This window comes from Podarcis liolepis (genome assembly GCF_965112155.1).
Source record: "Podarcis liolepis genome assembly, chromosome: 7".
NCBI lineage: Eukaryota > Metazoa > Chordata > Lepidosauria > Squamata > Lacertidae > Podarcis > Podarcis liolepis.
Window position 1 is genome coordinate 44,400,778 of NC_139561.1, and position 24,511 is coordinate 44,425,288.

At 46.7% G+C, this 24,511-nt stretch overlaps 2 protein-coding genes across 2 annotated transcripts in view; one reads left to right on the top strand and one right to left on the bottom strand.

Moving 5' to 3' along the window:
- The window catches only part of LOC310711640 (farnesol dehydrogenase-like), a 241,642-nt gene that overhangs the window by 51,654 nt on the left and 165,477 nt on the right, over positions 1–24,511 (top strand). The gene's annotated exons all lie outside the window — the stretch shown is intronic.
- Positions 1,552–24,511, bottom strand: part of JPH3 (junctophilin 3) — an 83,355-nt gene continuing 60,395 nt past the window's right edge. The window contains exons 3-5 of the mRNA XM_083513631.1: positions 19,275–19,399; positions 11,895–12,802; positions 1,552–4,172 (exon numbers count right to left, since the gene is read on the bottom strand). Coding sequence (XP_083369757.1) covers positions 4,092–4,172; positions 11,895–12,802; positions 19,275–19,399 — 1,114 coding nt within the window. The 3' untranslated portion in view covers positions 1,552–4,091. The remainder of the gene's footprint in view (positions 4,173–11,894; positions 12,803–19,274; positions 19,400–24,511) is intronic.

Below are 24,511 nucleotides of genomic sequence, written 5' to 3' on the forward strand. Positions count from 1 at the left end.
GGCATCTATGGTGGTGGTGGGGGTGGGGATTGTGTTATTCAAGATGGGAGAACAAAGAATGCACAGTTTGGGCATGAGAAGCCAATTACGTGCTTGCATCTCTGGATGAATGTTGTCGGACTATTTTTGGCTGCCTGAGACAGAGCAGGGCAGAGGCGATGATAAATGGCTCAACCCACTGTGAAGAATCAAACACTTGTTATTTTTGATCATGTTGCTCAGGAACCACCTTCGAAGGAGTCTTTTGAAATCTTCCAGCCCCTCTGCCTCTTAAGCTGTATTAGTCTCCCGTCGACATGCAAAGGGAAATATCTGGATAATCGCACCCCTGTCATCTCCTCTTGAAGACATTTAGGGTGGTCCCTCCTCCCCGCGGAATAACGGCAGTTTGAACAGCTGCTCCATCCTTCCACAAACCTTGCTTGATGGTCGGAAATTGCATGTGTGAACAGGCGCTCTTGGAAAGCAGAGGTGACTGCAGGAGGCAGACACCATAGCCTGTCACCAGGACTAACACCGCATGTGTGAAACAGTTCAGGAGTTTAAAGACAGGGTGTGTGGCTTCCTAGGTGTAATTAACCACTAGATACAATGTTCTATTTTGTTTCCGCAAGCTAGAACTGGGCCAACTCACATATTCCTCAGGTTGGAATGAGGCATTGACCCAAACCATAGAACAGCCTTCAGCAACCTGGTGCTGTTGGACTACAATGCCCATCATCCCTCTCCATTGGCCATGCTGGCTGTGGCTGATGGGAGTTGCTGCCCAACAACATCTGAAGGGCACCAGTTTGCCAAAGGCTGCCCTGGAACACCAAACAGTCATGTGGCACCTTAAACCCTAACCATTTCATGGTAGCATGAGCCTTTAAATCTCCTTTATCTGCTCTAAGTGTTGGCTTCAGTTATCAAGGAGGGTGGGGGAAGTGTGGTCCAAATGTTTGCCAGTATACACACACACGTGTGTTTGTGACTTTCTACGCACCTGCCAACTTCATGCTTGTGACAAAGTGGGCCTCAGTCTGCAAAACTGCCTGACATTAATAACTCTGCTTGTAATGCTAAGCCAAACGATGTCTGGGTTCAAACATGTAGGCTGCCAAAAGGGAGAGGGCCATAATTTTGCTGCCTGGCATCAAGCCATGGTGTGGCTTAGGGCTCATCCACACTTCCGCTTGTCATATGCCTAGAAAGTTCGGGTCCAAGTGGTTTTAAACACACTCCTTAGTGCTAAATTGGAGCAAACGTCAATCTGGAGGAAACCTGAATTACCGTGTGCTCTGACTGAGTGCTAAAGAACGGGTTTCCCTGGGAGAAAGCAGTGGGACAATTGGAAGTTTGGATAAGCCTTTACGGAAGCTAGGCTTGTGCTTTAGCTCTCCTGGAGAAAGAGAGCCAAAAGGGTCAGGCTGGGCTCTTAAAACACAGAAAATGTTCTCTAAAGCTTAGTTCCTTTTCTTTCTTGAATGCCAAAGCACAACTGGCTGCCTGCGCCCAACCCTTATGTGGTTCAGATTAAAAGGGTGGGAGTGAAACCATAGGCACATAAACTTTTATTTTTATTTTTGGGGAGCAGAGTAAGTGAAACCGTCTGAAGAAGCAACAGAGGAGCTGCTGTCCCCTCCACTTGTATCATCCAGCTTCAAAAGTTGGCCAGTAATGGCTAATGGACATGGAGGAGGTGAATTGTGTTGGGTGGGCAGGGGAAGCTCTAACCTTTCAGCTTTGTTTCCAGTTAAAAATGTAGCAATCCAACAGTGTAGGAAAGAGGCCTGCTCAAAAGGTTGCAGAGGGACTGCTAAAATGGAAGAAATGGGAAGCTGAGGGATCCAGATGACTGGAGCGCTGTCCCCAGCCAAATGTGTCCCTCAATCACCTGCCCCTTCACCCCCTAAGTTGCCAACCCTGCCCTTCGAGCCACAGTGGGGGCCCAAGGAGTGGTCCTAGGTTGTCTTCTGCCCTGCAGCTGGAAGCAGAAGGTGGAGCCCCGGAGAAAAGGTGCCCCACTGGCATGTGGGGCATTGTCATGTCCACCCTACCCTCTCCCAGGTAGGCAGGCTTCTGTGCAGGTACTTATGGTTTCCGTACATCTCCTCACATAGAAGGGAAATGGCGCCATGTAGCTTGTAGGTTTTGCACCAGGTACAGAAATAAGCAGGATGCACCTTAAACCTGCATTCAAGCTAAAGGACACCAAGTGTAGAAACGGGTCCCAATCACTACAAAGTGGACGAGAGGGGCAGTCAAGTCATCACGTGTGAAACCTGGTCAAACGGATCAGCGGGTCCAGGTTGATTGGCAGGAAGCAAGGGATGTTTTCCAGGTTGCCTTCCCTCCCCACCAGCCAGGGGCTGTTTTCCTCCATATGAGGCAGGGCTGAGCCAACACCAGGCTCTCTTTGGGATGATGGTGGCCTGATCAGGGGTACTGCATCTTTAATGAACAATGCATATTTTCAGTGAGTTACCAGGGGAAGTAGAACGAAAAAAGAAACCAAACCAAACAAGGAAGTGAAGAAAGAAGAACAAGGCAGGCATCTTACAAAGATGTTTTGAACCATACCAAAATTAAGTGATACATAGAGGAGGAAAAAACAAACAAACAAAATATAAAAAGAGCATTTACGTACTCGGAGGCTGCTGTTGTCAATGATGTTTTTTTTTGTTGTTTTTGTTTTTTGTACAGGGATATGTCGGAAGCCGGAATATACATCCTGCGGACAAAGTGCAAAAATATTACATGCTCAGAGGCCAAGCATGACATCTGGAAATGGCCCATGGCAAGATGGAACAGGAACCCCCCAGCACACCCCATTCCTCGCCAGCAGCAGGGAGGAGCTGCTCTCCCTCGGCCACATCTGCACGCCTGCCAGGGAAGGGTCCTCAAGCAAACCTCCTGACAAGCGCACCTTGTGGGAACAGTTGAGGCCAACAGCCAGGTGCGGCTGTGATTCATGATGGAAGACGGAAAGCAAGAGAGTTTCTCCTTTAACGCCACTGCATTCCAGCACAGCAGGAGAGTGGCCTCTAGCAGGCTGGACCCAATGAAGACTGGGGCTCCAGCGGATAGCTGGGCAAAAAAAACAAACCCTAGGAGAACTTTGGTCATCTTAAAAATCTTTCTGGGTCAAGTTTTAACACATGCCAGAAACGACGTTTGTGACTGAGAAGTTTCTGAAGCACTGGGTGAGACTGGTAATTTTCCTAAATTATAGGTACAGGATTTTACCTGAGCCAAGACATCTTTTCAGTTCCATGTGTCTATGTGCAACTTTTATAAATTTGGTATTGTGACTTCTTAAGTTCTTAATAATGATTTTGGGTGGGATCCTCAGAGGAGCGTTTTGGAATTTAGGGGCCTCTAGAGCTTAAGACCCATTGCCTTTTTAACATATTAAATACTTTTATTAGGATGGAATTTGTTCCCGTCTTAAGCAGGCATCATTCAGTTCAGATTTCCCTTTTCTGAACAAAGTGGAAAAAATATTGGTTAATAACTTTTTGCTAAGTGGCAAAAACTACTTAGGTGTTTCCTCTCAACTTCCCAATACGTGCAGATCCCGGAGTTTAGACTTTTATTGAGTGACGAGCACATAATTTGATAACCACGCTGACCTGGGCCAGCCATTTCACACAACGCGGCTATCCCAGGACACAGCTCTGGATTTCCCCTATGATCCAGCAGCAAGAGGACCCCTACCTCCCAGAGTCCTGCAGCTGACATGAACGCCTTTCCCACCATCCATGAAGATTTGCTGAGTAATTACACTGAGGAGCCCCCATCCTGCCTAGCGCTGGGGAGGAGTGGAGTGCTGGTACCATTCTGCCATGCCACACAGCATACGTGTTATACAAGCAAAGAATTTTGGCTAAAATCCAAAAAACATTACCCAGGAAAAAAAGGCAAACTGTGAGTGATACTCAATCTTGTTGTTCATCTGTGAAAAGACTTGGAAGTTGTCGCAGGACAGTTCAAAAAGATGCCATCTTTCCCATGGTTTTTTGTTTTTGTCATTCGCTTCATCATCCCCCATTCGTACACCTTTTTATTATTATTAATCTGTTAATTTTTGCAAACAAGACAGTCTCGAGTTAGATGAAAAAGTTAATAAACAAAATGGCGACTCCAATGTTTAACAAGATCACCATGACTACCAGGATTGGAGCTGAGCCCTGTGGGAAAAGAAAAAGAAGAAAGGAATTATTTAACGGCACCAAAGAGCAACACTTGCATGATCAGTTTGGGGACTGGGGCAAGGGAAGCCGACTGGTCTGATGTGTAGGAACTGGCAACACAAACTTTGCTTCGCGACAGTGGGTGGCTCCAAAGGTTAACCTGTCCACACACTGTGGCTGCCTTTCCTTTTCACCTGCTTCTCCTGACCTTCAGCTGGACTGCCAGAAGCTGAACTTGTCGCATGGCTGTGAACAACACAGACTGAAGTTGGCACTGATCCGATCTTAATATTCCATCAAACCCTTGGCTTTTCAGACTGTTGTGAGACTGGAGCCAGTCTGCGCTGAGTTCAGCCTGTACTGCCGCCTTCTCGTAAACCTCTCAGACTGTCGCCTACCAGAGTTCCCCCTCTTGCTTCAAGGGGAGGAGGAGACACACATTTTCCAGATGGAGGTTTTCTTCCTCCTCATTCTCAAGAGCATTTTTGCCCCACACTAACCCTGTGGTGTAGTATAGGCTAAAATGCATGTTTCAGTGTCTTCCAATTCCTGTCCATGGTACCCCTCCATGTGGAGGGAGCCATTTGTAAATGCTCATTAGCCCATGTGCCACAAAGCGCTGCATAGGTAGGGACCTTGTGTGTGTGACATCCGGGGCACTTAAATGTCACCATTTCCACGTGGAACAACCTCATGAGCAAGGGTTTTGGGGCCTCTGGAGTAATGGAAAACCTGAGGCCTTCCACAAGTAGTTGGACTCCACTCTCAGCATCCAACATGGCTAATGGCCAGGAATGATGGGAGATGGAATCCAGCAATACCTGAGGCCACAAGTGCCCTATCCCAGGCCTAGAGGTGGACTCACCAAGCGAAACTTTAATTGCTGGGTTTAACTGGCTTCAACTGTGGACCAGATGGAAGCAGTCCATGGACCAAGATCTGACAACTTCTAAAATTGCAGGATTATTTATAATGTTTGTTTTCAATAGCAAACACAAAGGACACCTATTCTGGGTGCAGTTGGGTGCTTGTGCATCTAAGGATACAGAAGACATTAAAAAGTCTTTGCCTTGCTATGCAGAGGTATTTAAAAAACTCTTTGGTGACAGGAGTGGGGAGATAATCTGCTCCTCCAGCACCAAGAGGATTCATTGCGTCTCTTGGCAAGGAAGAGAGAGACAACCAGTCCTGTCACAGGCAAAGGAAAGGGCTCTCTCTTCAATGGATAGAAAAGGCCTTTGCTGTTGCATAGCAACAAGGTGAAAGAAAGCTAGCCAATCAAAGGGAGAGGTTCCACATGACCCACCTCTTCCTCTTCACACCCCTCCCAACTGCCTCCCATATACCTAGCAGACAGGTACTTGCTTTTGGAAGGTTTCCAAACAAATCCCTTTCAAGGCCACTCTAGTGCAAGCCAGTAAATCAGAAGCACTTGAATTTAATCTAATCCTAGTGTCTTGAAATCCAGGACAGTTACCAAAAGTGAGTGAGTTCTAAAAGGGGAGCCTTGAATGAGATGTGGATCAAACCATCACAGCTTTGCAGCAAACAAATCATGTATGCCAACTCTCTCTGTTTAGCTGGAACAGACCTTGTTTCCTGGTCTCTCTCCATGGTGCTGATTTTTGCCTTTGGGCAATGACTTGTTAAAATGCTGCCTATGAAATTTAGCTAGGGCCAGTCATGCTTCATGGTTGAACTTCCTCTCCAGGATTTCTAGAAAATCTCCACCTGAGGGTGGGAACGGAAGGTTGGAGGTGTCTTGTCTCTATAAACTGCATTGTATGTAAACGCACTTGCATGCACACACTTCTGCTTCAAGGAAGCTTATTTTGAATAGCTGCCATCAGATTATGAGGCAAACACTGTCTTGCTTTCTGAAACAGGGCAGGGTAGGAAGGCTATTACCAAGGGAAGGGTTGTAGGGGAAGATTGGAGCCTTCAGCAATATGACTGGGTTGTTATAAGAGGGTGTGATGGGTGGGGAGTTTCAAGCCTAGTGGTCAAATGCTGGCCCTCAGGACTCTTCCCAGGTGACACCCTTCTCCGTGCTGCTCTGCACCCTCCTTCAGTGCTTTTATCAGGCTGGAATATAGCCTTGAATGGGGATAATGCCTCTTTCTTGCTTGTATGGAGGAGCCTGCATGCATGTTTGGAAACCTCTAATGTGTTTGTTTGTTTGTTTGTTTGTTTTGCATGCCTGGAATGCAGCTTGCTTTACAGGTTGTAAGTTCCTTTGGGTTGCCTTTGACAAGATAAAGCAACTAACAAATTTAATAAAGGAATAAAAATATAAAGCATGAGTTGCACAAATTGCTCCACTTTCTCGCCCCTCTGGCCCTGGTCCTCAAAAGGGGATGTGGCCCTCTGTATATGAAATAAAGATTTACACAGCAAACCCTAGCACCAAAACAGTGGTGTTACTCTGAATAGGCAGTAGTGCCTAGTGAGGAGGCACAAGCGGATGAGCCCCTTGTTTCAGCTGATGGCAGCCTGTCGTTCTCATTCCCGCTAGCTGCTCCTCTGCCTCTCCTAGCTCCCCCAGGAGAAATGCAGCCACTGCTCCAAAAGGAAATGGCTCAGCCCTTGGAAAGGCACCAGGCAGCGGCTTTGGCCGGGGTCTGGAAGGCTGCCTCATATTCATAACTAATCTGATAAAAAGCTTTGCGATTGCCTCCGCCTTCGCTCCCTCCGCCCCTGAGGCTTTTTTCTTGAGCTCTGCCAGTAAGCCCAGCAGTTGAACTTTTATGTCTGGGTTTCTCATTGGGCGGCTCTTGGCACCACACCCCCAACCCCTGCGCCCGCCCCCCCTGTGCCGCAGGGGGAGGGAAGTGCCGCATCCCAGGGAAAGCCCTCTCCTGCCCCCAGGCTGGCAAGAGGCCCCTTCCACCCACAATAACTCAAGTGACATTTCGTACAGCTCACCTGAATGGCAGCAAAAACACGTTCAGAACCCAGAGTTGACTTGTTTGGCTTTTGAGCATTTTCAAATGCCACTTTTGATATTTCACTCTGCGGACAACTTTTTAAAACTCACAGCTTGTCAGCAGAATGGAAAGGCAATAATGTCAAAGGACAAGTTGTCATATTTGATATTTTGGGTACCTTCCCCTTTGTAAAACACCCCACCTCCCAACAACAGTGTCCATACTTAAGAATAATGGGGGAGGGCTGAGAAAGTCAAACCAGGACAAAATAAACTGAAAACTGTGCAGGAAAAGAAAATCCCATTGGGAGATGCTGTGTTGACACTTCCTCTCCATTCCTCCCTACTCTTCTTTTCAAACATTTCTAGCTTATGTTTTGAAAAGGCAGTCATACAGAGCTGATGTTCCTTGGTGTAAGCCTGACACATTTCTCAAAACGGCACCATGCTATAGAACATAACATAATTCTTATTACTAAAAATTACAGATTTACACAGCCAGTACTAGCACCAAAGGTGAGTTATCCCAGAAAAGGAGACTCGTGACAAGGCCCAGCACTTGTTTTTTTAGAGAATCTGCACTACAGACTAAGCCAGTTTAACATTCTTTCAACCCAGAGGATCCTGGGAACTAAAGTTCAATGAACCTACAGTACTCTGGCTTCTATGAGGGAAGGCATTCATGGTGTAAAACTGGTATTTTTGTAGTGCAGATAGGTTAGGCCCTCTGTCTGGTATGACATGCAGTGGTCAACCAATGTGCTTAACAGGACTATCAATGTTCTTGACTTTGCAACTGGGCTTTTAGTGTTTTTATTGGTAGTGAGTTTTTGAAGCAGTATTGTACTTAGAAGGCCAATCTGTGAACGGCCTCAGCAAGATACAGATTTATAGTATCTAAATGTAAAAGCAAGCAAGCAAAAACAAAACCCTAGAAACTGGGAGGGAATGGAAACTGCTTCCCACTCCTTGAGTGAGCCAAATTATCTCCCACCCAGACTTGGGATCTGAGGAAAGGAATATTCATATTATTCCCAGAATTTCCAAGGCCAGCTTCATTTGCACAGAATAACCCTGTTCAGTTGCCTTCAGAAATGCTCAAGAGTTTTGAGTTTATTAAAAATTTACTTGGGGAAATGTAAAGTTAATTGTTGGTGGTGACAGGCACAAGGTAAATGAGGGCAAACGCTTCAACTATATCAAAAGCCTTCTCAGATCAAAAGAGTTTTGACAAGGACACTGCTAAGGAGTAACATTATTCCAGCTACTGCAGGCAGTTTTATATATGTAGTTTTATAAAAGAGGAGGCTGCCTGGCAATGATTAGATGGAAATCAGTGTTGTGTCTGGTCTTCAGTTTGTTCACTGACAAGAGTCTGGGCGCATCAATTTATCTTCCCCCTCCCCACTCCTTATTCCAGAAGCAGACTGTCATCCCTCACCTGTTATAAGTGATAGGAAGAACTTTGGACCGAAAAGGAAGAAGAGCTCAGGTCCCATCATGGTCCTGAACAAGGTCATTCCCTGAGTAGCACAAGCCCTTCCCTCCCTCTGGCTGCTTTCCAAGCTATTCTAGGAACATATAAAATACAGACATCACACGGCTCAGGTGGCTCTCTGTGCCAGCATCTGCCTCTCAAGCCACAACCACTGGCCACACACAAAGTTTCTTCACTTCATACCCCGCTGCCTCACAGCACATAAACTACAGAACTCACTCCCAGAGGCATACCTAGGCTCACTTGCACTCCTGGCAAGGAGATGTACTGTCACCATCACATCCCTTGCACCCTTGGCAATCGCCAGCTCTCCCTGTCTTTCTCTGAGAGGTTTTGCACCCCCGGGGCCTCTTGTAGGAGGAAGCAGGGGCTACCAACTGAGATGGATTTAAAAGAGGATTGGACAAATTCATGGAGGAGAAGGGTATCAGCGGCTACTAGTCACGATGATTATGCTCTGCCTCCACAGCTGGAGGCAGCAATGGTTCTAAACACCAGTTGCTGGAGACCATGGGAGGGAGCAGTGGCCAACCAAATGCCAGTGGGAAACCCACTGTGAAAACAGGACGCTGGACAGAAAAACAGGATGCCTTGGCCTGATCCAGCAGGCTCTCATGTCCTTATGAAGTAGCTACAAGAAGCACCATCCATTCTTAAGGATGCTGGCTGACCATTCCATTGTTAGGCAAAGTGCTTTTTAATAGGCCAGAAGGCTCAGTTAAGGCCACATCCATGGGAGCTAAAGGTTAGGAGATTGTCTCCTGATCACTGAGGGGGAACCTCTATGTATTTCTGAATGGTAAACAGGCAACAACCAATTTACATGCGTCCAATTGACACGAGACCACAACCGCAACCACGTGCATTGCGGTGACCCAGAAGTGGCAGGAAAAGGAGGCAGAATGGGGCGTAACATGGGTGGGGCATGTAATGGGGCCTAATGGGGTAGGGAGGGCGTATGCATGCTCCGTCATCATGCATGATGACCTGGAAATAATACAAGCCCCGTTGCCTGCACCTACCCCAGGATGTGGGGAAGGTGCTATTCCTCCAGCTAACAGACAAAGGTGTGTGTGTGTGTGCGCGCGCATGCGCACACGCGCGTGCAAGAGAGAGAGAGAGAGAGAGAGAGAGAGAGAGAGATGGGGTAATTTGGCTGGTTTGGGATGCGAAAGAGAGCTGAGTTTTTCCAGCTGGAGTTAGATGAAACTGGGATTTCAGTTTGGAGGGCTGCCCAAATTGTGCTTAGTAGAACCGGCCTTTTCAACTGCACTTAGGATTTGCTTGTACACACCTATTTGCAAATACAGCAAACATTGTGAGCATGCCTGAAGTCACCAGTGTTCTCTCATCCCAAGGAAACTCAGCCCTGCCATGCCACTCCTAGAACTTCTCGCACCACTTGCAGAATTGAAGTGCAAATGAGACTGCAGATCAGGCCTATTTGCCACTCCAGGATGCACGTCAGGGAGGAGTAACCCAGTACACAAAGGAAACTGGTGAAGAGACAGAATTCAGCTTATGATGGGGCTGTCTGGCAGGGGGTTATTTTTAGAACACACTGCCCCACATACCTGACCTCAGATCTGCTTGGAGTTATTCTGGATGGGTCAAAAATAGACGTGTGTTCCTTTGTGGTAACAGCACCCTCCTTTTTAAAACACATGCACACACAGAAAGAGATTACAGTGGTACCTCGGGTTAAGAACTTAATTCGTTCTGGAGGTCGATTCTTAACCTGAAACTGTTCTTAACCTGAGGTACCACTTTAGCTAATGGGGCCTCCTGCTGCCGCCGTGCGATTTCTGTTCTCATCCTGAAGCAAAGTTCTTAACCCGAGGTAATATTTCTGGGTTAGCGGAGTCTGTAACCTGAAGTGTCTGTAACCTGAAGTGTCTGTAACCCAAGGTACCATTGTAATCTAATCAAGAGTTCTGTTTGTTTTGAAAGACAGCCTACTTTAGAGTACTGTTAGATACTGCAGAACAACAGCACATCTATGCTGCAAGCTGCCTGCGGTGTCTTCCACACCAGATATTCAGTGTGGGGTTGCTGAGCTTTGTTGACAAGCTTCGTTTTACAAGGTAATCCACATAACACCATCGTCCAATAATTGACATTCTGTATTTTTGCTGGCATTCCACCATAGTTTCTCAGACTGCGCACACATCATGCATTAAAAACACATTCCCCACTCTCCCCTGGATATTGTAGTTGACCCTTCATAGAACTATCACTCCCAGCAGCCATAGCAAACCACAGTGCCCAGGATTTTGGGGGTGTTTTAAATGTGCTTTAAATGTGGCTGTAGACTGCAGAAAGTTTGATTTCTTTTCAGAAAAAAATGAAAGAGTATCGTAAGCCTCCATAGGTGCAGATACTCTTAGGGCTAGTTTCCCATTTTTTTGGTGGGGTTCTGACATAGGCAGTGGTGTGTAAGCAAAGTGACTGCATCAGCCCAGTACACATTTGTTATAATATTTGTGGTGATGGCCTATTTTTGGTTTTACTTATTTTTTAATTACTGCTAAAACTTGTTTATCACTTTAGCAACTTTAGAGGGTGTGTGTGTGTGTGTGTGTGTGTGTGTGTGTGTGTGTGTATTACACCATAATGCTACAGCTTCATAGCATTGCGGTGCTATAGTGCTAGACCTCTCTATCCTTTTTTTCCTTAAAGGCAGAACAGTGTTTTTATCTTTTAAAAGATTGATTAAACTAAAAGCAGGATAATAAAGCGGCTCCCACCCCAAAGGATAGAAGGAATGTGTGCTGAGCTGCAACCAGCACCACCCATATCAGCCGTATCACACCTCACTACAGCGGACAGAACGCAACAAGATGTTCACACAGAGGAAGCGCAATACTCCCCATAGTGTGGGAAGTCAGCTGCAATTTGCTCGTAGCTTATTAACAGAAGGGTGGCAACGAAGTAGCCCTAGGAGCCACCCATCTGGAAGCAACCTCAGTGGGTGGAAAGTTGAGTGGGAAATTTTGATTCAGTGTGTCACAATTATCCTGGCACAAGACAGAAGCATCCATTTGTTGTACTAGCCTCAAAAATGCAGTCCTGGTCTCCAGTTTTGTTTTTTTAAAAAATTTAAGTGCAGATAATGTGTGTGTGTGCGTGTGCATGTGCACACATGCACACACTGGGTGCGTAAATGGCAGAGTACTCTGCACACGTGTGGAAACAAATCTGTCCTCAAATTTTTGTGAGCCTCTGCTTGTTACACCTAACAACTGAAGAGATCACACTTACACAATATACATATCTATTTAAACATTCCACTTACCGCACCGGATTTGAGCTCATCCCCATTCTCCTCCTCCGATTCTAGTGCAACAGGTAAGGATTTCTGTGGCGGGGAGCAGGTTAAGTCCCACCTCAATAGCCGGGGTTCCCCTTTGTCCCCAAACCTCAGACTTTCTAGTTTCTGCACTGTTGGCTCGGCAGAAGACCCTGGCCTGAAGTTCTCCTTGTTTTGGGACTTAGACCTCAGTCTTTGGACTCCAAAGCCCCGGTCTTCCCCGTGGTGGTCCTCCGCGAGGCTCCTGCTGGGGCCCATTTTGCTATAATGTCTTTTTTGGGAGTGTATTTCTTGCATATAAGAATCCATCCTCATGAGAGGCTTCATCTCCATCTCGTAGTTGCTCAGCTTCTCCTCGTCCAGCTCCAGGAGCTTGTTGCTCCCTGAGCCGTGGTGGTGGGGTCGGTGGTGAGTCCATGAAACCGTGGCCGGGGGGTCTGTCCACCTCTCCCGCTGTTTGTGGTTGGAGGCCACGTGCTTGTGCCCGCCGCTTCGGCCCCGGTAGTCTTCGGAGGAGCCCGGCTGGCCACTGCGCAAGGCCCCGCCCCTCACGCCGTGTGCCCTGCCCTCCTTGTCTTCGCCCCAGCTGTTGGGCCTCATATAGTCCCTGCCACGTCCCTCCAGCAACATTTGGATCTCCCCGCCCCTCTCTTCGTCCATGCACACCTGCCTGGAGAAGTGGGTGCTCTTGTTTCTACAGGAGGGACCCAGAGGTGGGGTGGAGGAGGGGCTGGCGGGAAAGCTCTGCAGGGGGCTGTCGTCGGGGGTGAGGTCCGAAGGCGTCGTTCCTTTCCTGTAGAGCTCTGGGCTTTCTTGCTGGAGCGGCGTCCCTGTCGAAAGGACCTCGATGTCGTCGCTTGAATTCTGCCTCTTTGGCCTCTGACACTCAAGTCCTGGAAGGAGACGGAGAAAAGGTGCACACAAGAGTCAGCCATTGCTTATTTGTTTTGTTATTACATTTATATCCCAGGTTTCCTCCAAGGAGCTCAAGGTGGCATACATAGCCCCCCCTCTCCCCATTTTATCCTCACAAACCCCTGCAAAGTAAGTTACACTAAGAAACAGGAATTGACCCAGATCACCCAGTGAGCTTCATGGTGAAGCAGGGATTTGAACTCAGGTCTCCGAGGCATTTGTCTGACACTCTAACCGCTACGCCACTCTGGCTTTCTCAGCTCTCTAATGGCCTTAAGCACACACTCTGTTATTTAAGGGAGAAACATATGGCCCAAAATTCCCAGAAAGGAATTGCTGGAAAATACCTCACACTGCACAAGAGTTCGTACTTTGCCTTTCACACCGACTTTGCCACCTCTCTTGGGTCTTGCTCAGACCCACTCAGTCCAACTGCATGGCCACACTAATTGCACACTGCTAGTAATGGAAGTAACACCGATTGCTATTGGCCACCCATATGACCACCTGCACATTTTATTTATGTATTAAATTTATATGCTGCTCTTCATCTGAGGATTGCAGGGAGATTTACACATGAATCAAGCCTCAGCAACACCAAACAAGACCTGAATTTTGTGCAAGTGCTACCATGGAGGTTATTATCCTTTCCTGCAGGTTCTGCAGGCAAACAGTTACTGTAGTCAACAATATTAGCACCCTGTTGCCAAAGAGCTGGCTTGTTAGCGCAGATCCACATGGAAAATTCAACCCACTTCTTCAGCTTTTCCTTCTGTTAGCAAACATTCTAACAGCTTCGCTCCCTGACCATTTGGAATGTTTGTGGACATTCTGTGAGATCACTCCAGTGCAGCATCACTCCCTGGTGAGAATCAAAGGCTTCCCTGACACAAAGGCAATACAGTTCCTCATATTTTGAAACACCAACACCAGCATTTCCAGTGAAGTCCTCATTTCCCTCTCTCTCCCTCTAATCTTGTGTTCAGATAAGCCCCACTAATATCAATTGGATATGTGCAGGTATAACGTAGCTCCTTTCCATTTTGTTATTGATTTGATGAAGTTTGCAGCCTAAGGGCTTGGGGCAGATAATGCAAGAAGGGCTCCAGTTTTTATCTACTCAATTTCTTCCTGAGCAAGATCCTCTCTGCTTGGCGTGTTTGCATTTTTTGTAAATGCATGCAATAGTGGGATGTGTATTAAAATCCCTCCTAAGTGCATCAGAAACAAACTCCATTGCAAACAGAATTCTGCAGCCTAGTCTGGAAGCTGATAAAAAATGTATTAGATAAAAAGTCTTTTTGAGAGATTATGTTTAAAGAGAAGAAGTCCCCTGGCAACTGGAGAGGTAGATAGCAAACAGCTCGGGGTTGCAGGAGGCCTCTGGGGCTCAGAGAGGCCTGCTAAAGCGCTCAGATCTCTGATACCCAGATTGTAGTTCTGTGTGGAAGCGATAACCCCGGGGGGATGTTGATGTCAGAACGGCCTATCCTCCAAAGACAGGCTTGTTCCCCTTGCCGGATTTGCTAGCTGACTTGTGGAATAAATGGAGGAAGACGACATAAACATCTTCTCAGGGCCATGGGTGAAAAAGCCAGGGCTCAGTGTCAGCCATTATACATCTTGTGGAATTGAATTCCATAAGTATTCATACCATATTTGCAGTGTGCATTTGTGGTACTGAGACTTCTTTTAAAAACCGAGAAACTCGATGTCCTTTGAGGCACTGTTGGACAGGAGCAGCCATGGAAACACCCACCACAGCCCCTCATCATTGCAAGCGTGCCTGTACAGAGCGCAAGGGAGCACTTTGAACAGACATGTGCTAAAGCGGGAAATGGATAAATAAACTACAGAACAGTTATCCCCCGGGTCTGAGCCCTCTGGCTCAGAACAGGCCAGCCATCAGATTTTGATTATTTTTGTTAATGAGATGATTAAATGGTGGACCCTCCACAAACTCACTTTTGGGAGGGGGGAAGACTGCAGGCCATTTTTGCAAAGGGAGTGCGGGGAACCCTGATTTTCTGCCCACCGGAGGAACCTATGAACATGAATCAGATCACTGGTCTATCTAGCTCTATATTGTCAACACAGACTGGCAGCAGCTCTCCAGGGTTTCAGGCAGTATTTTCTGCCTGGAGATTGAACCAGGGATCTTTTGAATGCAAAGCAATGCTCTACTATACTGAGTTATGGCCGTTCCCTAAGCAGAAGCAGGCGAAACAGAAGCCGTCAGCTGAGATTTCCCAATGGGTCAGATAATTTACAGGACTGGCAGGGTAGCCTTCCTAAGTCACTGCTGCTGAGAGGGGGTGGGGGAAGTGGGAATGAGCTCTGAAAAAGGACAAGAAGCTAGCAAAGTGAATCATCACTTGTCAAATTCTCAATACAGTACCCTAATATAAGGGCGATGAGTAACCTCCAATTTAAATCTCTTTTTTTAAAAAAAAATGTTAGCAAAAGACTTCTAATGAGGGTGCAGAGCACTGGAACTGGGTGCCTTGACATGAACACACATTAATTAATGTGTTGTTTAATGACTGCATCTTAGACTTAAAGCTCTTCTCCCATCCCTCCTGTCCTTTGCCCTACACAGAAAGACACACACAGCCAAGCCAAACCCTTGTGCATTAAAATCTGAGGTGGCTTCTCCACATCCAGTTGCTCGGTCCCTGCTCCTGCCAACCTAGCAGTTTGAAAGTATGCAGTGCAAGTAGATAAATAGGTACCACTCCGGCGGGAAGGTAAACACCATTTCTGGGTGCTGCTCTGGTTTTGCCAGAAGAGGCTTAGTCATGCTGCCCACATGACCCAGAAAAACTGTCTGCAGAAGCTGACAAACGCTGGCTCCCTCGGCCTGTAAAGCGAGATGAAGGCTGCAACCCCAGAGTTGTTCACGACTGGACTTAATTGTCAGGGTTCCCTTTACCTTTACCTTTACCTGCTCTTCTCAAGAATAATCACATGACGGGCAACCAGACCTCCAGGGCTGACCTGAAGTCTCCAACTTTGTCTGGTCCCCTCCAGGTGGCAAAGGGAGAGTTTGAATCTCCAGGTGGGAAAGAGCACCTTTAGATGATGATGATGATGATGAATACTATGTATGCAGCTTGCAAGCTTAACCCCTGTAGGGACCAGCTGCAAATTATTGAACGGACTCCTCCCCCTTTTTTTCCAATTAACCTCCATTACCAGGGCTCAGTAGTGGTAGGGAGCACAGAGGAAGAATCTCCAGGGTGCCCATGTGATGGTCTCGTCCCAGTATACCTGAAGGAGCATCTCCACCCCCATTGTTCAGCCCGGACATTGAGGTCCAACTCTGAGGGCCTTCTGGCGGTTCCCTTGCTGCGAGATGTAAGGTTACAGGGAACCAGGCAGAGCGCCTTCTCGGTAGTGGCGCACACCCTGTGGAACACCCTCCCTTCAGATGTCAAGGAGATAAACAACTATCTGACTTTTAGAAGACATATGAAGGCAGCCATGTTTAGGGAAGTTTTTAAGGTTTGATGTTTTATCGTGTTTTTAATATTCTGGTGGGAGCCGCCCAGAGTGGCTGGGGAAACCCAGCCAGATGGGAGGGGTATAAATAATATATTATTGTTATAATCATCATCATCACCAAAGGGCTACCCCTAAAATCTCATGGTCACAAGGCAACCTCCAATTTAATTTTTATAACCCTGACCAATTCCTTACCCCAGCAGGCAAAATTTTGCACAGAACATCACACAGCGCTACAGGCCCCGAAGGGCACCGGGATGCTTTCAACTCTGCTTGTAAATGGAGCCAGCCCTCCTCCTAAAGTGTTGCTGGCTGAGCAGGAAGGTACTGTTTTTCTGCTTCTGGCACTGAACAGCATTACACAGAGCAAAAGCACAGGCCTGCTCTCCCAAGTAATGTAATGAAAAAGATGCGGGGAACGGTGTCTGTCTGTGTCTCTTTGCGTCATCTTCATCGGTGGTGCCTTTTCTTGTGTGATGGTTTGGTTATGAATGAGGAGAGAGCGGAGAGAGGTGGGGAAGCACCACATTGGTAGATAGGAACATAGGAAGCAGCTGCCGTATCATGAGACGGACCTTTAGGCCACCTAACTCGGTACAGTATTGTGTGCACTGACTGACAGCAGCAGTTCTGCAAGGGTTTTCTCCCAGCCCTGCCTGGGCGTTGGACTGGGACCTTCTACATGCAAAGCAGGTCTCTTCCGCAGATCCACAGCCCTTCCCGTGGGATAGAACCAGTAGTAACACCAAATGCAACGTTCTGTGTTTGCTTCTATTTTGTCCCATCGCCACATTTGCTGTCTGAATTGTTTTTGAGAATGCATGGAGTGTAGGGATGGGGTTGTTTGGTTAAGGGGTAAGTGCAAGCAACAAGGCCACTTCAGTGGTGGTCCCAAAGTTACAGTCCCCTGGCTTCCTTCTTTGCTGGTTTTTAGGCTTCTTTTAAAGACCTAACTATTTTCAACAGGCTTTTAGGGTGCATTTTTAAGTGTGTGCCACTTTGAAATGTTATTAGATTCTTAGGCTGCCTTTTCGTTTGTGATTTTATTGATTGCTTTCTATGCTTTTAATTTTATCCAGCCCTTTCATCGAATCATAGAGTAGGAAAGGACCACAAGGGTCATGTGGTCCAACGTCCTGCTACTGGATTGTTTTGTGTGATTTGTCTTCAGAAAATGTGTATATGCGGTAGTGGCAGCAGCAGCAGCAATAATACCAAAAACACCAGCTTTGTCCCAAGTTGAGCTATCTGTGAAAGCAAGCACACCTTGATTGATTGCATTTCTACAGGGATATGGGTATGTTTTGTAATGAAACAAGGGTGGGCATCCAGACCTGGCTGGCAGTTCAGAGCCTTCCTTTTCCCACCTCCCACAGGCAAACTTTGATATGGCCACCCACCTGTCAATCACCTGAGAGCACAAAGACATCAGGTGATTCATTTTCCTCTACCTGCACGATTTGAAATAAAACCACTTGGGCAAAAGGCAGAAGGTTTCATGAGCTGCCCACAAGCCCCACTTTCAACAGGGAGCTGCATCTTCCTCTGCTCCACATCTGATGTCAGAAATTTATTTTATTTATTAAATTTATATCCTGCTTTCCCTTCCAAAGGAGCCCAGAGCAGCAAACATCAAAATGCTAAAACAGGACAATTTAAAATAAAATAAAAAGAGATTCAAATCTATCTAAAAGCATTTAGAACACAGAAAAAACATTTAAAAGCAATGACATATCCTCACAGATACACATTTCATGGTTGTTATGGCCAGTGTCTATTGGCCATCAAATGCCTGGGAAAATGTTTTTGGATTTCTCCTGAAAGTCAGCAATGGGGGAGATAGATGCACCTTACCAGGAAGGGCATTCCACAAACAGGGAACCACCACCAAGAAGGCCCTGCCATGAGTAAACTCCAGCTGGGCAGCAGTCAGAGGCAGCACTAGGACCCCCAGTATGTGGGAGGATATGGGCTCATCCACACTTACCTTTCCCCCTGTGCCTTCCAGGCACAGGTCTGCACTTTAAAGCTCCATGTCTGCACTCTATTTTTTCACCTCAGAGCTTTCACAGCAAAAGCCCGCTCTTTAAAGCTGAAGCACAACAAAGAACAATTCAAGATTCCCATGGATTGCTGTTTGCTCTGGTTCAGAGGTAAAGACAGCTCAGACATGGAGGTTTAAAGTGCAGAGGAAAGGTAAGTGCATAACCTCCAACATTTCTCCAGTGAAAATAGGAATGTCCAATTCCATAATGATAATTTTACTATTTATACCCCACACATCTTACTGGGTTGCCTCAGCCACTCTGGGCAGCTTCCAACATAAATAGAAACATAATAAAACATTAAACTTTAAAAAACCAACAACTTCCCTATACAGGATTGCCTTCAGATGTCTCGAGGGTCAGATAACTCTATACGCTCCAATATTTCTCCAATGAAAATAGGGACATCCTAAGGAAAAGTGAGTCTTTCCAGGATCAAATCAGAAACCAGGACAGCTTCTCTAAATCAGGGATGTGCCTGGAAAACGGGGACATTTGGAGGGTCTGTAAGTGTGGGCTTAATCACTAAGTGTTGCATTCAACAAAGTCCTACTCAAGCAGACCCCCTGAAAGGAATGGGCCTAAATCCGTCGTGCCCATTAATTTCAATGGGTCTACTCCGAGTAGGACAGGCACTGGATGCAACCCTTCACCAGGATCTTGACTGTGTAAGACCAAGGTGGTTGTGAATCGTGGCCCAGAGGAAAGAAATGGCGGCTCAGGGACTCTGAAGGAGATGGAGCAGAAGCCCTGGCTCAGCAGGCGAGCCAGCGAGAGTGCCAGAGAGAGGCCTGCTCTCTGACACTGACTCAGGAGAATTCCTGCAAGGGATGGCTTGCTCCCTTCCCAGGCACACAGCTGCGCTTGTAGCGCTCAGGGATGAGGGGATGAAGTCACTGACCGTTCTCCCTGTGCTGGAAGGAAGGCGAAAACTCTTTGGCAGTGATCCTGGCAATCCGAGCCTCCTCCTGCGCCTTCTGCGCCGCCGTCACAGCTGCGTCTGCCTTTGCCCTGGAGTGGGATGTCCTGTGAGAGATCAAGGGGGACAGAAAAGGCAACACTGGGGTCAGAGGGTTTTCTCCATGATCCACACACCACCAGCACCATCCATCAGGCTTGTCTGGATCCTTTAGCTCTGCAGCACCAGTGCCTGGGAACTGGAACTCTTGGGAACCAGTCCAGGCCATCACATCAGTTATTTCACTCATATGAATCAATGCTCAAACGCCAGAGTGGTGGTGCAATTCTGCCAGAATGTGGCAACTGCAAGGCCAAAACATGAAGGCAGGATGAGCAGTCATTTCCCCGCTCCACCCAAGTATTGACACCATTCTCTTAGCACATGTTGCCTTAATGTGTTCCTCTGTAGCGGCTGATTTCACTGCTGTGACTTAAAGAACTGCTTCTCAAAGAACTCTGGGAATTGTAGTTCTGTGAGGAGCAAGGAGGGTGTAACTAAAGTGGCACCTTGCAGGTGCTTTGAACTACAACTCCCATCATACCTAACTGTAGGGTCACCATATTTTGAAGAGCAAAAAAGAGGATGCTGTGACTGCCATTCAAAGCAAACAAATGCAATTTGTCTCAAATTTTACCCCTGAAAAAGAGGGCATGTCCTGGAAAAAGAGGACACATGGCAACCCTACCTAACTGTTGGGCATGCTGGCTGAGACTGATGGGAGTTGGAGTCCAGAACATGGTACCATATTGGCTACCCTTGTAGCAAAGGATTCTTAGCACCTTCGCTGAAATCCCCAAGGTTCTCTGGAGAAAGGTAAGTGGTGTAAAATCAAGGTTTATTTACAGTGCAGCTCTTACCTGTGGGGTTGTATCTTGATTTTTAAGAATTAAAAAATAGGTTGTGGCCCTTTAACACTAACACATTTATTATAGCATAATCACCTGTAGACAAGGGTCTACTTGATCAGGCGCAGGAAATGTCCAGCTGAATATTTATGAACACACACACAGCCACACAATCATAGTCAAATAAAGAAAAGCACATATGCACACAATATGTGTGCTTGGGCCCTGCATCAAGGCAGCTAACAATATATCACAATAAAAAAATAATATGAGCATTTATTCCTAGGTTACAACAGTTGAGACATAGCTGGCTGGAGGGATGTGTATGTGCAAGCTGGAGGTGAGAGGATCCTTTGCAAGCCCTTCTGGGTGAAAGAGCAGTGAGTAGCAAGCAAATCCAGTCCCTCTTTGGCCCCTTGCCATGTCCACGTCAAAGGAATAAGCAGAGAGAGCATTGTTGAAACTGACAGCCTGAGTGACAGTTTCAAACCCCGTTCCCCTCTCCTGGGACACAAATCGGCTTTCACAAGGTGGTTCTTCTGCACTTCTCCCAGAGTGGCAGAAAAAAGCTGCTGTTTTAAGCTTAATAATTGATTGGGTCCGCAAGTTATTTCCTCCCCCCTCCCCCTCCCTCCCCATCTCCTTTCTTCAGTGACTTCACTTTCATTCTGTATAATTACACTATAGTGCATTATCAGATAAGCTAAAAGAAAATCCCAGATTGAAACACATGCCAACATTCTACAGGTCTGGATAGGCTTCCCTAAACAAAACAGGGGTTTAGTATATGTGTCAAAAAGCGGAATGAGAATGTCAATTGGCAGGGAGTTCCAAAGTGTGGACAGTGCTGCACTAAAAGATGAATTTCTTACAAAGGCACAGTGAGCATTTTGTGGGCCCCGTAACAGTCCCAGTTCGGCCGGTCAGAGCTGACAAGCGGGCATATATATCCTTCTGTTCGTCTTAGCCCTGGAACTGTGAGTGAGCACCAGCAAGTCCTTACAATGGCCTGGCGCTGGGAGTGGCTGGGTTCAGGGGTCACAAGAAGGTGTCTTCATAGGGGCACTGCATGGTTGCTCACAGATGTCTGTCGTAACAAAGGACAAACCGGAGAGCAGAAGCCCTTCATGTTAGTTCCAGGAGGAGCCGTGGGTCATGCTTACTTGGGAATGACGACTTGGAGTGGGCAGTGATTACGGACTGCCAGTTCCCACATTCTTACAAAATCCCTGTTCACATGCAGTTGCCTCCAGGCAGCCCTGCTATCAAGCAGTAATAAAAATAATTTGGGGGTGGAGCTGAGGGGGAGCAGATTTAAAATATTTTGGCCATTTTCCATACAGTTAGGCAAACTGTAGTTAAGTTGCTATTTTCTCCACTTTAGTTCCCCTTTTGCAGAAGGGGATGTAGAACAGTTGCTGGGAGTCGCAGGAGGGCAGAGTGCTGTTGTGCTCAGGTTCTGCAGGCATCTGGTTGGCCACTGCAAGAGCAGGATGCTAGACTTTTAGGCTGCTGGTCTACTTTACAAGGGTGGCATAAGCATCACCATGATAATATACTCCCAATGCTTCACCTTGAACACTGAGGTCTTCTGAGGGCAACCTTTGGTGCTCCTCCATGTCCCTGACATTTGGCTAACCTTTCCCAGGGTCTGGGTCTTTGGTGTGGTAGGCCCTGTACTGTGGAACTCCTTGCCAATAGAGGCTGGGCAGCAGCAGGAGTCATCCCTACTCATTTCCAGACGTCTTCTGAAAGCTTAATGATTCAGACAGGCCTTTCAAACCTGAGGTTCTTTGCCAACGAGCTCTTACTGATGTGTCTGGCAGTGTTCTTGACTGCAATGCTGTGTTTTTATTTCATATACCGCCTTGTCATGTTACTTATGAAAGTGCAGTTAATAAATCTATATCTCTCTGTCTATATCAATCTATACAGGATGGTGAGATGCTTTGAAAACTTGAAATGCACTGCATAAATGATAAGGGTGATGGCGATGGAGGAAAAGAAGGGGAGAGAGGGAACTCAGTTGTTTGCCAGCACATGAAAGGGGACATTGAATCCTGTTGTGGATCTCTGGGAAGATGACTCTGGAAACAATGGACCATGCTGAGCGGAAGAAACACCTACTGATGCCAGAGAAAAGGTGGAGGAAGATGCCTCTGACAGTCCAGATATGTGAAATGCCACCAGAAGAGAAGAAGGAAGAGAGCCCACAAGTCCCTGGATGCCACTCTCCTCCAAGCTGAGCAATGGAACTGTTTGGATTTGCAATATAATAGTCTAATTAGCATCCTTTTACAATTCCAGCTGTTCACCACTGGTTGCCTTGGCTTCACACAGAGCCCCTGCTGTCAGTCCTTGTCTCTGGGGAAAAGCCACCTTGAACCTCTCCCAGTTTAAGGGAAAGTTCCTTGCTCAGCGTCCACAGGCAAACTGATGTCAAGCCTATGAGGGGAAGGGTGTTAATTTGGAACCTCTCCTTTTAAGACAGGCCCAGCGTATAAAACCCACATTTTTCATCTGCCTTATGGGAATTTTGTGATGTGACTGTAATGCGCAGCAAGGCACTTGGAAGCAGAAGGAGTGAAATGCAGAATTAAGATAGCAATCTGTATATATTGCAGCTTCATTATAATAAGCATAAGCACCCTAAATAAATGCAAGTAATCCGTTTAGCACTTGCAAAGCGTGTTTGCTGCACAAAGCACTTATCGGCTGCCTGCGTTCATATAGGCCCTCCGTATAGAATGTGCGTTAGCTCATCTTCCTAATTCCCCTGTTAATTGCTTGCTTTTATTTTCCTTGTAAAGCAGGCTCTCTGACATGACATGTACATGCTGTCTAATCACTTTTCACCCGCTTCATGCACCCGCCACACTGAGTAGCAGAAGACAACTTTAAATAAAGCAGGTGTCCACAAAGCATCAAAGAACAGACACCATCCTCGCTGTGGTCTCCAGTGGCAGGGCAAAAATGCTGCTGAATAACTCCTTCCAGATCTTACATGTTGTCCCATAAACAGGAAGAATGTGCACCACAGAAAGCTCCCTTGCTCAACTGAGAATCCCAGGGAAGCTGTGGAACAGGCACCTGGAGGTGGTTGTGGAATAGAGGAGGGCAAGCAAACTGAAACTCAGTCCAGGCAAGATGGAGGTGCTGTGGGTGGGGGAGCCAGCTGATCTGGATAGCGGGGTGCAACTGGTCTTAGAGGGGTTGCACTTCCCCTGCAGGACCAGTTTTATCAGCCTGGATCCAGCGCTGTCTGTGAAAGAGACGTCTGTACCTAGGGCTGCCTTTTGCTAGCATAGGCTGATACCCAGCTGACTATCTAGAAAGATTGGACCTTACCTCAATAATCCATAAACTAATCATATCTAGGATATATTACTGTAATGCGCTCTGTGTAGGGCAGCCTTTGGAGATGGTCCGGACACTTCAGCTGGTGCAGAATGTCACTTGATGGGAGCAAAGTGATCGGAGCAAGTGACACAAGTTTTGTATTAGTCACACCGGCAGCCGGTGCATTTCTGGGCCCAGTTGAAAGTGCTGGTCTTGTGCAAGATTTATATTGTTTGGGGCCCCTTATTTGAAGGGCTGCCTATACTCATATGAGCCAGCCTAGGCATTAAGACCTGTCTCAGAGGTCTGCATACCCACTGCTGGCTTAGTCAGTTCAATGAGCAAGGATGGCCAATTCTTTTTTGTAGTAGTCCCAGAGAGCAGAACTCCCTACCCACTAAAGTGTGCATGGTGCAGGTCTTTCCCAGACCACTTTCTCTCAAAGAAGGGCATTCTCTGACTGAGCTGATTTCAAAGGGATAGTCCTGTCTTTTGTATTGTAATTCAGGGTCCTCCCAGACTGCCAGTATTTTGCAGGACAGGTTCAGGCACGTACTGGAAACTTAACCATGCACAATCAAAGTGGTCTCTCGCCTAAGGGAAACAAATCCTCTTTTTAAAAAAGGACTTTTGTGGTAGGAAAGTGTCAAGGAAAAGCAGTGAAAAGTTTGAGAAGGATGAATGATTAATGGGAAACCATATACCGTAAATACCCCACAAACAAATTAGAATGAATGCTGAATAAAGGCTGGACAACAAAAACAGGAAAGGAAGTGGAAACTGATGCAGTTTGTGTGTTCATCTACCATTAGGAATGGAAATATGATCAAGCAAATTACGATCAGTATTCATTCACATGATTGTTCTTCTTCTTCTTAAGTCCACAAATGCTATGTAATTAATGACATATTTTTCTTTTCTTTCCCATAACTTAGATTAAAAAGAGGATAGCAAGATGAATAACATAGCAGTTGGCAGAAACCGAACTGCAGC